This window comes from Pongo pygmaeus, chromosome 4, assembly GCF_028885625.2.
Source record: "Pongo pygmaeus isolate AG05252 chromosome 4, NHGRI_mPonPyg2-v2.0_pri, whole genome shotgun sequence".
Taxonomy (NCBI): domain Eukaryota; kingdom Metazoa; phylum Chordata; class Mammalia; order Primates; family Hominidae; genus Pongo; species Pongo pygmaeus.
The window spans coordinates 179,047,755-179,060,351 of record NC_072377.2 but is presented as its reverse complement, the minus strand read 5'-3'; the positions used below and the strand labels follow the sequence as shown (position 1 = coordinate 179,060,351).

Genomic DNA, 12,597 nt, shown 5'->3' with positions numbered 1-12,597 from the left:
ATTTCATACTACTAAAGGATACTTAGAATACTGATTTTCAGTATTACAAGCATACTCTGTATTTTACATTTTCAAAAAGAAAAGCTATGATCTGACACTGGGGTCAAATATCCTTCTTTCTGATAACCATCTTAGCTTCAAATACTCACCATCTGACTGGAGCCTAACCAAAGGGCTGACAGCTGACAGCTGTGTCAGGGCTCACTCTGCCTCCTCTACAAAAGTCCTGTAAGTGAGTCCCAAAATTAGCGTCCCCATTCTATACACTAGAAGACTGACGCTGAGGCAACTTAAGAAACTACCCTCCAAGTTCTTAGCCAAAGCAGGCTGGTAAGAGTTGGAGTGGGATTTGAACCCACGTAAACAGGTGGCTTCAGAGTCCTTGCTTGTCATCTGGACACTATTCTAAGCATTTAGAGGACCTTTGGCTTCATGAGCAAAATTTACTTTTAACACATCTCATGTCAGGGAAACAATATAATTACTCTTGTAAAATTCTAAAATCTAAATATTAGCACAGAAAACTGATAATACAATTTCCCACTCAGAGAAGACAGAGCTAAGAGAGGGGAATGGAGCGCACTGTGGTTCAGTGGCTGAGCTTGAGCCACAGACCACACCTGGGGACTCCCAGGCTGGCTCACTCCTCATTCCTGCTGAGGCGGAAGGTTCTGGAACAGCACTGCCTGGGCTCTACGTCCAGGATGCTTTCCCAGCTATTTGCTGTGGGGAGCTACTTTACCACTCTGTGTCTGAGCTTCTGTAAAATTCAGACCAACGTAGTGACCCCCTCACTGGGGCCTATTAATTCCTGAGAAAAAGAAAGAAAATTGCACGCATGTGTGAGTGATTGTGTGTGTGTGTGTGTGCGCACGCGCGCATGTGCGCGTGCACATATAGCTTAGAATTTAGGAAGCACCTGAAAAATGGTGATGCTATTCTCTTGTAGTTTTTTTTTTTTTTTTTTTTTTTTTTTTTTTCTGAGACAGTGTCTCGCTCTGTTGCCCAGGCTGGAGTGCAGTGGCACAATCTCGGCTCACTGCAAGCTCCGCCTCCCAGGTCCACGCCATTCTCCTGCCTCAGCCTCCCAAGTAACTGGGACTACCGGCACCCACCACCACGCCCGGCTAATTTTTTTGTATTTTTAGTAGAGATGGGGTTTCACCATGTTTGCCAGGATGGTCTCGATCTCCTGACCTTGTGATCTGCCCACCTCAGCCTCCCAAAGTGCGGGATTACAGGCATGAGCCACCACGCCTGGCCTCTTGGAATTTTTTTTTTACCAGGCACTTTACGTATGATGCCACATCTAACTTTGTTCTTACCATTGTGAGGTAGATGTGATCCTCCCCATATCAAAAAACAGGAAACTGAGGCCGCCCTGGTGAAAGACTGTGTGATGACAATCAGAGTGTCAAACTGGTGCCCTGGATCTTTCAGGATAATTGGCTTCACGTTGCACACATGCAGGCCCACTATGAGAGACAATGCATTATCCTTCAGGCTTTGGGACAGCTTCTGGTATACCTGGACTAGATACTCAATGGTTATCAGACGTGCCTCCTCTCTCAAGGAAAGAATAAAGCCCTGGGAGGTGAGTGGGAGAGTAAGGGGGGACAGTGACCATGATAATCTCTAGATGACCTGCAGGCATGTAGAATGCTAGGGGAAAGATGACCTCATCACAATCCCTTTTCTTTTCACACCTCTTAAAGACATGCAGATCTGCAAGGCTATAGCTGTTGGCCTCACAAAGCCCCAAGAGAATATCCCTCCTTTCTCCTACCCAACTTCTACTTATATCTGGGTTCAAACTGCAACATTTCTACTTACTCCTTCTGTGAGCTTGGATAACTCACCAAATTTTCATCTATAAACATGAATGAATAATCCCTGACTCCCAGGGTTAACGCACACCTAAAACAATGGTCCTCAACTTTGGCTGCATGCAGGAGTCACCTGGGAGATTTCATTCATATTAATGCCTAGGTCTCACTCTCAGAGACTCTGATACAATTGTTCTGGGTCATGGCCTAGAAAGCAGGAGTTTCAAAATCTCCCCAGGTGATTCTAATATGCAGTTGAAAACCAAGAAGCTCTGATATACATGTAGCACATGCTCTATTAATACTGCTCCTTCTCATTGCTTTAGTGTTAGTTGCCTGTTCAGAATTTATCTTTAAAGGCTTTACCAGTTCCTTAGGATGGCTCTTAAGAATTCTCTCTGTCTGCCACCCCACCCCTGCACGTTCTCCTATTGACAATCTCTGCACTTTCAAAACAAATGATTCAACCCCTGGCCAATCAGCAGCCCATTTATCTAGCTTTGGCTCCTCTTCTGTTGATTGGTTGAAGCCAATTGGTTAAGACACACAATGCCCTCCTGCAGATGCCAATGGGAAATCAAACAGATGGAATAATCCATTCAGCCAGGAAACTCCATCATTAGCCTCCAAGTCTCTCCCTTACCGTGTACAAAAGCTCACATAATAAAACTCCAGGTTGTCTCAGGTGGACCTGAAATGATACTATTTCTCCCTTCTGTGTCCATAACCCCCATCCCACATTTGTGTGAATGCCCACCTCCATTCTTCATAGACTACTCCCATGTCAGGAGATGTGCCATCAGCCAGTCACTCATTTCCAGCCACGCCTCCCCAAAAGACACTCTCCTGCAGTCATGCTGCTCCCCAAAGCTCTCCATGCTTTGCATATATGTGCCCTTTGCCTTAAAAATGCCTTCCCTTCCCCACTCCATGGTCTGCCAGGAAGGGTTTTTACTCACCTTTAAAAGCCCAATTCAAATGCTCTCTCCTGCAGTTTGCCTAACCTGTCCTCCCAGTCCCATTCCCAAACCCTCTCCACCCCAACAGAATTTAGTTGTTTCCACCTGTGCATCCTCACAATCTTTGTAATGCTCAGGTATAACATTTACCAGGATGAATTAGATTAATCTGTCATACTAGAAAAGGGTTTTGTAATTTTGTCTTTTTATAACCAACTCCTAATATAGGGACAGGGCCTTAGCAGGTACAAACTGAATGCTTGTTGGAGTGAATCCAATCCTCTGTCCTCAAATCTATACCTGTCAATTTTGGAAAGACCTTCCCAAAATAATCAAGATGAATTTTCTGTCACCATCTAGAAGCTTATCAGTATTCACCAGCTGTAAGAAAACTTTAACAAGGAAAGATCAATTTGCTTGCCCATTTATGCAGATATGAACAAAAAATGAATAAACACTTACCATAAATCTGAAATAACACAAGAGATGTCCTGGCTCTGAAAGGAATAACTACATTTTACAAGAATGGGAGCACATTTGGCAGATAAGGGAATGAAAGGATTTGGGGGGTGGAATTTTTTGCTGCTTTATTTCCTGAGATGGGGGGATCCTGGGGGCTGATGAGAGCAAGAGGACCTGCTTTACCTTTTCTGGAGCAGGCAGCTGTAAGTGATTAACCTCCAAGGGAGTGATGAGAGGGACGGTCTGGAAGCCATCCTCAACTGAAGGCGGCTTGGTTCCCTTCTCGCTGGGGTTACTGTTCAGCTTCACCATCCTTACGCCTTTCTTCCCAGACCTAAGGCAAGCAGTGGGATTCTGGTTACAGCAGGAGGTGAGGCAGAAATAGAGGGCTGACGACAGAGAAAATAGCACTGTCCTCAACAGCTCCACTCAAGTGGCTTTCAATCTAGTGATCAGTCATTGATCTTCCACTAGATTTCCTGACATGATTCCCATTGTCCAACAAAACTTCTTTAATCATCAAAATATGCCACCTTCCCATGGGGTTCAACAGCACTCAAATTTAAGGAATTCAAGGAAAATCTTAAACCTACACACAAAAAATACAAGTGTAAAACAAATACCCAAGACACTAGAGCTAAAGTGCTCACAAAATGCCAGTAAAAAGATTATACTTAGTGCAAAATGAAGTCCTATTATACCACTCCCCCACCCGTAGTATGATAAATTTCACCTCACCACTCTGGTTGCTATTCTATTATGTTGGTTTTCCATCAGCAATACCCTAAAACACAATAAATACATTCAAGGTCTCAATGTGTACCCTGTTACATCATATGTGGATTGTACATGAGGTGCAATTTCCTAAAATAAAAACAAAAAAAAAAGACTAGCTTGAACCTGATCCTGTTAATTCAGCCATGGAATGCCTCCATTTCCTCAATAGCAAAGGGCCATTATTTTTTTTGGTTCCATGGAAAGTTAGTAGCCCCCATATTGCAGGATTGCCAACTAAATAAATAAATCACATTTATTCATCTCCAGATCCCTTAGAAGTCAAATGGTTCTCCCCTCCCACCCCCAGAAGCCCAACACAACTGAATTTCTTCTCTCAATCCTGCTGATGGAACGAACGTTTAGACAAAACAGGGTTGTTGTGGGGGTGAAAGGGGTTGGAAGATATTGGGGAGTGGTTATAGCAAAAACAAATGCCTACTTACTGTGCTGCACTCGTGGGGGGTCAGAGCAGATTCAAGCCAATTTGAAGAGGAGGAGGACGGCCAGGAGTCCTCCCTCCTCAGCCCGAGCTTGTGGTGCTGAAAGGACAGCGCCTCGCGTGTGTCTGGATCGGAGCTTCTGAGAGCAGGCGTGAGCGAGCAGGGAAGAGCTCCTGGCAGCTGCCTGCCTGCTTGCTCGCTCGCGCCCCCTCCTACCGGGGAACGCGCTCCCACACCATCTGTCATCTGGCACCACCTGCTGTTTCTAATGCATGGCCACAACCACTGCATGGGACAAAATGGTTTCAAGAAAGTGGAAGGGATTTTGGCCACATCAAAAAAAAAAATTATATGCACCATATAACAAGTAATCCTTGAGCCTTTGGAAAAACTGGAAAAGCAGGCACATTCATTAGGAGAAGGGATGCCTCCTAAGACCTTCCAGAACAATATCATAAAACAGAATAGTTCAAGACCTCTGCTGTGCTCTGACCCTGTGGTCAGGACAGAAGGGAAATACATTTATTGTGTATCTTTCATGCAGTGGGCACTTTTCCAGCCTCTTTCAGACTATCTCCCTCATTTGCAAAATGGTGTTTCTAATAGTACACACATGATGGGGTTAGTACAAAGCATGAAATGGGATAGCATAGGGAATGCATGTAGTACAGAGCAGGGACTATGGCAAGCACTGTATTCACATTAGCTACTACACTCAACATTGCACCGTGATCATACAGGTCAGCCATGGTAACCAGAGCTGGAATTTGAACCCTGATCGGTGGCCACCAAAATTTGTATCCAGCCCAGGACATTACACGGCTTCCAAGTTGGTGCCTGGAATCAGAGAGGGCAAAGTCCTAGTGTCGGCTCTACCAAATTCTGGCTGTATGGATTTTTGACATTTTGCATTCTTTAAACCTCCATTTCCTTATCTCTGGTGTAAGAATAATAATATCTCTCTTGCAGAGTGATTGTAAATATGAGAAGAGATTGTGCTCAAGGAAACCCCTTATTACTTAGGGACAAGGTTCTGAATGGCTGAATTATTTCATCTCTGAGGATTGCTCATAGATTCTCTTCAAATCCTCTGAGGTCAAGGCTGTTGCCACTGTTTTCACTAAGCTGTGGTTCAAGTCACTGATGGTTGTTCATTCCCAGCTGCAGTGCTGCTTATGATGCACCTCATGAGGCCCAGCTGTCTTGGCATTTGTAATAGGGTCCCCTTTTGCTTTCAAAAGTATTCTAGTTTATGTGATAAATTGTTAGGTCACCCTAGTTAGTGCTCATGTGCTGAGCATACACTCTACTAGCTAAAAGGTCAGGAGAAAACTTAATTATTATATATATTGTTCAGTAATGAAACGTGTGGGGGGGGCACGTGTGTGGAGAGACAGAGAGAGAGAGATTCTCTAAGACAACAAAGGCTAGCACATCTGAGTTGCACAGGGCTATATTAATAGAAGTAGGCAGATATATGATATGGGAGTGTCCCAATAAATGTTAGTCCTCCACTCTCTTCTCTCCAAAGACCTAGATGAGTTTTCAGGTGCAATCATTGTGACAACACAATGTGGATAACCACGTGGAGTCAATTGTGAACACTTGTGTTTAATCTTTTTCCTCCAAAGGAAAAAGAAATTCCCTTTGACATGTCTTGTGATTGATTCACACATAGAAATCACACTTTTAATAATTTCAAGCCAAGCTTCTGCACAGCAAAGGAAATAATTAACAGACTAAAGAGACAGCCTACAAAATGGAAGAAAATATCTGCAAACTATGCATCTGACCAGGGGTTAATACCCAGAATATATAAGAAACTCAAACAACAGCCAAAAAAAAATCTGATTTAAAAATTGGCGGCTGGGAGCCGTGGCTCATGCCTGTAATCCCAGCACTTTGGGAGGCCGAGGCAGGTGGATCACAGGGTCAGGAGTTCGAGACCAGCCTGACCCCGTCTCTACTAAAAATACAAAAATTAGCCAGGAGTGGTGGTGCATGCCTGTAATCCTAGCTACTCGGGAGGCTGAGGCAGGAGAATCACTTGAACCTGTGAGGCACAGGTTGCAGTGAGCTGAGATCACGCCACTGCACTCCAGCCTGGGCAACAGAGCGAGACTCTGTCTCAAAAAAAAAAAAAAATGGCAAAATACCTGAATAGACATTTCTCTAAAGAAGACATACAAATTGCTAACATGTGTATGAAAAAGGGCTCAATGTCCCTAATCATCAGGGAAATGCAAATCAAAACTACAATGAGATATCACCTCGTCCCAGTTACAATGGCTATTATTAAATACAAAAATAACAAATGCCATCATAAACGTGGAGACAGGGGAACTATTATACACTGTTAGTGCGAATGTAAATTAGTACAGCCATTAGGAAGAACAGTGTGGAGGTTCTTCCAAATTTAAAAATAGAACTACCATACGATACAGCAATTCCACTACTGGATGTTCATCTAAAGGAAGGGAAATCAGTCTGTCAAAGAGATATTTGTACTCTCATGTTTATGACAGCACTATTCACAATAGCCAAGATATGGACTCAACCCAAGTGTGCATTTGACAAATAAATGGATAAAGAAAAGGTGATATATATATATACACAATGGAATACTATTCAGCCACAAAAAATAAATTCTGTCATTTGTGGCTACATGGATGAACCTGGACATTCTGTAAAATGAAATAAGCCAGGCACGGAAGGACAAATACTGCATGATCTCACTAATGTGAAATCTTAAAAAAAAAGTTAATCTCATAGTAGTAGAGAGTAGAATAGTACTTAGCAGTGGCTGGAGATAGTAGGGAGTGGGGAAGAAGGGGAAGAGATTGGTCCAGGGGTACAAAGTTACTGTTAGACAGGAAGAATAAATACTGCTGTTACCTTATTCCTTCTATATAATCAAAATTTTGTATCCTTTGACCAATGTCTTCGCCCTACCCCCAGTCTCTGATAACCACCATCTCTTCTCTACTTCTAAGTTCAACTTTTTTAGTTCCCACCTATAAGTGAGACTACATGATATTTGTCTTTCTGTGCCTGGCTCATTTCTTTTATTATTATTATTATTATACTTTAAGTTCTAGGGTACATGTGCACAACGTGCAGGTTAGTTACATATGTATACATGTGCCATGTTGGTGTGCTGCACCCATTAACTCGTCATTTACATTAGGTATATCTCCTAATGCTATCCCTCCCCCCTCCCCCTACCCCATGACAGGCCCCGGTGTGTGATGTTCCCCTTCCTGTGTCCAAGTGTTCTCATTATTCAATTCCCACCTATGAGTGAGAACATGCGGTGTTTGGTTTTTTGTCCTTGCGATAGTTTGCTGAGAATGATGATTTCCAGCTTCATCCATGTCCCTACAAAAGACATATTATCTTTAAAAATTAGCAAGGAAAAAAAGTAAGAGTAAACAAATATGAGTTGTCACATTTATTGTTGTTATCTGTGACAGTGACTTTTAAAAAGGAGGAGAAAATATTGTCCACAATATTGGCTACTGTATAATGTGGACCCATTGCTTAAGGGACCTATATATTCATTTTTGATATATTTGTTAGTTCTGTAATAAACATACAGTACCCGCTATATGGCAGATAACCAGGGATATGCATTATGAACAAGATGGGGACATAATAATTCTGGAAGGAATATATTACTAACCCCATTTTATAGAAGAGACAACTGAGACTCAAAGGGGTTAAATAACTTATATAACATCATAGCTGTGAATCCTTTCCATCAGTAAAACTTATTTGGTTAATGAGAACCCAATAAAGTGAGGACTGTGCCTGTTTTGTTCACCATGTATATCCAGCATGTCACCTATTGCCAGGTAAAGAGAAGGTGTTCAATAAATATTTTTAAATAAAAAAAATCTGCTGTTACACTGCACAGTAGGGTAACTATGGTTAACAATATTGTATTGTATATTTTAAAAGAGCTAAAAGAATTTTGAATGTTCTCATACAAAGAGATGATAAATAAATGAGATGAACATGCAAAATACCCTGATTTTGTCACTGTAGAATGTATACATATATCAGCCAGGCACGGTGGCTCACACCTGTAATCCCAGCACTTTGGCGGGCTGAGGCAGGTGGATCACCTGAGGTCAGGAATTCAAGACCAGCCCGGTCAACATGGTGAAACCCTGTCACTACTAAAAATACAAAAATTAGCCAGGCTTAATGGCAGGTGCCTATAATCCCAGCTACTTGGAAGGCTGAGGCCGGAGACTCACTCGGACCTGGGAAGTGGAGATTGCAGGGAGTAGAGATCGTGCCACTGCACTCTAGCCTGGGTAACAGAGTGAGGCTCCGTCCCAAAAAAAAAAAAAAAAAGAATGTATACATGTATCAAAACATCACACCATCCTCCATATAGATGTACAATTATTATGTGTTAATTAAAAGCAAAATTTCAAAAAATAATTTCAAGCCAGTGGTATTGAGTTTAGTAAGGTCCAAGCCTGTCTCAAGGCAGTGGGAAATTCAGGTCTCCTGATATGTGAGGCCAGGAGAGAAGCTGCAGGAAGAAACAGAGGGCTGAAGTGATATGGGAAATTTTCTCCTGGTTGGCAAGGTCCTATTTTTTCTTCTTCCAGCTATTTTGAAATATACAATAGATTTTTATAAATTATAGTTACTCTACTGTGAGGGGTTCTTAATACAATAGACTATTATGGTATAATAGACTATTTTTCTGCTACGTAATGATCTTTTTTTTAAGAGGCAGGGTCTCGTTCTGTCACCCCCACTGGAGTGCAATGGCACAATCCTATTATAGATCACTGCAGCTTCGAACTTCTGGCCTCAAGTGATCCTTCTGCCTTGGCCTCCCAAAGCACTGGGATTATAGGCATGAGCCACCTATGCCCGGCCTGGAGTTCTTTAAAATATGTTTGTAGTTGAAAACAAAAATTATAACATCTTCTGATGAGGTATTCAATGTATGTAGAGTGATATATAAGACAACTGCAATACAAAGAATTGAGGCTAAAGGGACCAATATGGTGGGAATGTTTCTATATTCTACTTGAAGTGGCAAAAGTAGGCAAAGTTAAATTTTTCTATTGTTATCTCTAGGGCAAACAAAAATATACAAAGAGATATAGTCAAAATGCAATAGATCAAGTGAGATACAAAAAAAGTTCCAAAAGAAGGCAGAAAAGGAAAAGGAGAAGAACAAAAAAATTAGGGGGCAGAAGAAAACGAATGATGAAACAGTAGACTTCAAACATACCAGTAATTACATTAAATGTAAGTGGGCTAAACAAACTAATTAAAAAGTTTGTCAAAATGGAGAAAAAACACAAACCAAATATATGCTGTCAACAAGAAATTCACTTCAAATATAAAAATATAAGTAGATTCAAAGTAAAAGTATGGACTCTGGGCTTTCAGCTCAGAGGAAAACAAAGTGCAACCTTCTTCTGTCATGCAGCATCTGATTTCATATAACACCAGCCACCTTTTCCATGCCATCCAGGTTCAAGCACACCAAGATCAAAGTTGTATACCTGAGGTACACTGGTGGGGAAGTCAGTGTCATGCCTGCCCTGACTCCTGAGATCAACTCCATGGACCTGTCTCCAAATAAATGTTGGTGATGACATTGCCAAAAAAGCTAGTGACTGGAAGACCCTAAGGATTACAGTGAAATGAACCATTCAGAACATGCAGGCCCAGATTGAGGTGGTACATTCTGCCTCTGCACTATCGTCAAAGTTCTCCAAGAATCGCTCTGTGACAGAAAACAGCAAAAAAACAGTAAGCAGAGTGGAAATATCATTTTTGTTGCAATTGTCAGCATTTCCCAATGCAGCACTGATATTTAGCTAGAGAAATCTCTGGAACTCTTAAAGAGCTCCTGGAGACTGCCCACAAACTGGTGGACTGCACTATTGATGGCTACCACCCTCGTGGCATCATAGATGACATCAACAATGGCATAGTGGAATGTCCAGCTAGTTAACAACGACAAAGGAAAATATTTAAATGAAGCATCATTTGACAACAACAACAAACAAAAAAACAGTAAAAGGATGAAACAAGATACACCAATGTAACATTGACCAAAAGAAAGCTGGAGTAGCTATATTAATATCAAACAAACTATCCAGAGCAAAGAAAAGAGAGATAAAGAGGGACATTACACATAATAAAAGGTCAATTCACTAAGAACACATAACAATCCTAAATGCGTATGAACCTAATAACAAAGCTTCAAAACACATGGACCAAAACCTGACAGAACTAAAAAGAGAAACAGACAAAACCACAATTATAGTTGGAAACTTCAATACTTCTCTCTCTTTAATTGACTGATAGGGCAAACAGAAAATTCAGGAATATTAACATTCTGGACTGGATAATTATGGTGAGAGTTGTGGGGTAAGGCACTTCTGTGTATTGTAGGATGCTTAGCAGCATCTCTGGTTTCTACCTACCAGATGCCAGCAGCATCCCCTCCTAAGCTGTGATTATCAAAATGTCTCCAGATACTGACAAATGTCCCCTGGGGGAAGTGGGGGAAAATCATTCTCAGTTGAGAACCACTGCTATAGGAGAACAGAACATCATCAATTAACTGGATCTAACTGACATTTATAGAATAATTCACCCAAAACAGGAGAATAAACATTTATTTTTAGTGCATATTAAAAACATACCAAGATAGACCATATCCCGAGTTATAAAACAAACCTGAAAAAAATTTAAAATTGAGATAATACAAAAAAACTGTTCTCTGACTATAATGGAATTAGATAAAAAATCAATGACAGAATAGTAACAGGAAAGTCTCCAAACAGAAGTTAAACAACATTGTTAGAAACAATTCATATATCAAAAAGAAAGTCTCAAGAAAAATGAGAAAATATTTTGAATGGAACAAAAATGAAAATACAAGATATCAAAATTTGGGGAGTGCAGCTTTAGTAGTAATGAGAGATAAATTTGCAGCATTAAATGTGTGTATTATAAAAGAAGAAAGATTTCAAATAAATAATCTAACCTTTCAGCCAGAAATAAGAAGAGCAAAATAAACCCAAAGCAAACAGAAGGAAAGAGATAATAAACAGCAGAAATCAATATAATTGAAAACAGAAAAACAATGGAGCAAATCAACAAAGGCAAAAGTTGGTTCTTTAAAAAGATTAGTAAATTTGGCTGGGCAGAGTGGCTCATGTCTATAATCCCAGAACCTTGGAAGGCCAAGGCAGGAGGATCACTTGATCCCAGGAGTTCTAGAGGAGCCTGGGCACCATAGTGAGACCCCATCTCTACAAAAAATTTAAAAATTAGTTAGGCATGGCGGCATATACTTGTAGTCCCAGCTACTCAGGAGGCTGAAGCGGGAGAATCACTCAAGCCAGAAAAGTCGAGGCTGCAGTGAGCTGTGATAGAGCTACTGCACTCCAGCCTAGGTGACAGAGCAAAACTCTGTTTCAAAAGAATTAAAATTTAAATTTAAAAATTAGTAACTTTGATACACCTCTAGAAAGACTGACAAAGAGAAAAGACAGAACACACAAATTACTAACCTTGTGAATGAAAGAGGCGCTAACACTACAGAGCATGAAGAGATTAAAAGGATAATAAGAGACTACTACAAACAATGCTATGTACATAAATTTGATAAAGTAGATTAAATGGGCCAATTTCTCAAAAACCATAAACTAGCAAAACTTACTGAAGATGAAATGATAATCTGAATGATAATCCTAACTATTAAGGCAATTGAATTTGTAGTAATTTTCCCCCAAAAAGGAATCTTCAAACCAGACAGTTTCACTGTGAGAACACATATTTTAAAAAAAAATCTATACAATCTCTTCTAGAAAACAGAAGAAGAGATAAACAGTTCCCAATTTATTCTATGAGGACAGCATTACTCTCATACCAAAACCAAAGACAGTACAAGACAAGAAAAACACAGGCCAATATGCCTCATGAATATAGGTGTAAAACTTTTCAACAAAATATTAGAAAATCAAATCCAGCAACAGACAAAAAGAATAATACACCATGGGCTTTATCCTAGGAGTAAAATTGATGAAGAGAAAAACATTTAATAAAATTTATGTCCATTCACAATAAAAACTCTCAGCA

General features: G+C 40.6%; 1 protein-coding gene across 1 annotated transcript in view; it reads right to left on the bottom strand.

The window, feature by feature from the left end:
* NSG2 (neuronal vesicle trafficking associated 2) overlaps positions 1 to 4,734 on the bottom strand; it is a 63,575-nt gene extending 58,841 nt beyond the window's left edge. The window contains exons 1-2 of the mRNA XM_054489522.2: positions 4,468 to 4,734; positions 3,431 to 3,581 (exon numbers count right to left, since the gene is read on the bottom strand). Of these exons, the coding sequence (XP_054345497.1) occupies positions 3,431 to 3,559 (129 nt within the window). The 5' untranslated portion in view covers positions 3,560 to 3,581; positions 4,468 to 4,734. The remainder of the gene's footprint in view (positions 1 to 3,430; positions 3,582 to 4,467) is intronic.
* Positions 4,735 to 12,597: the final 7,863 nt, after the last annotated feature.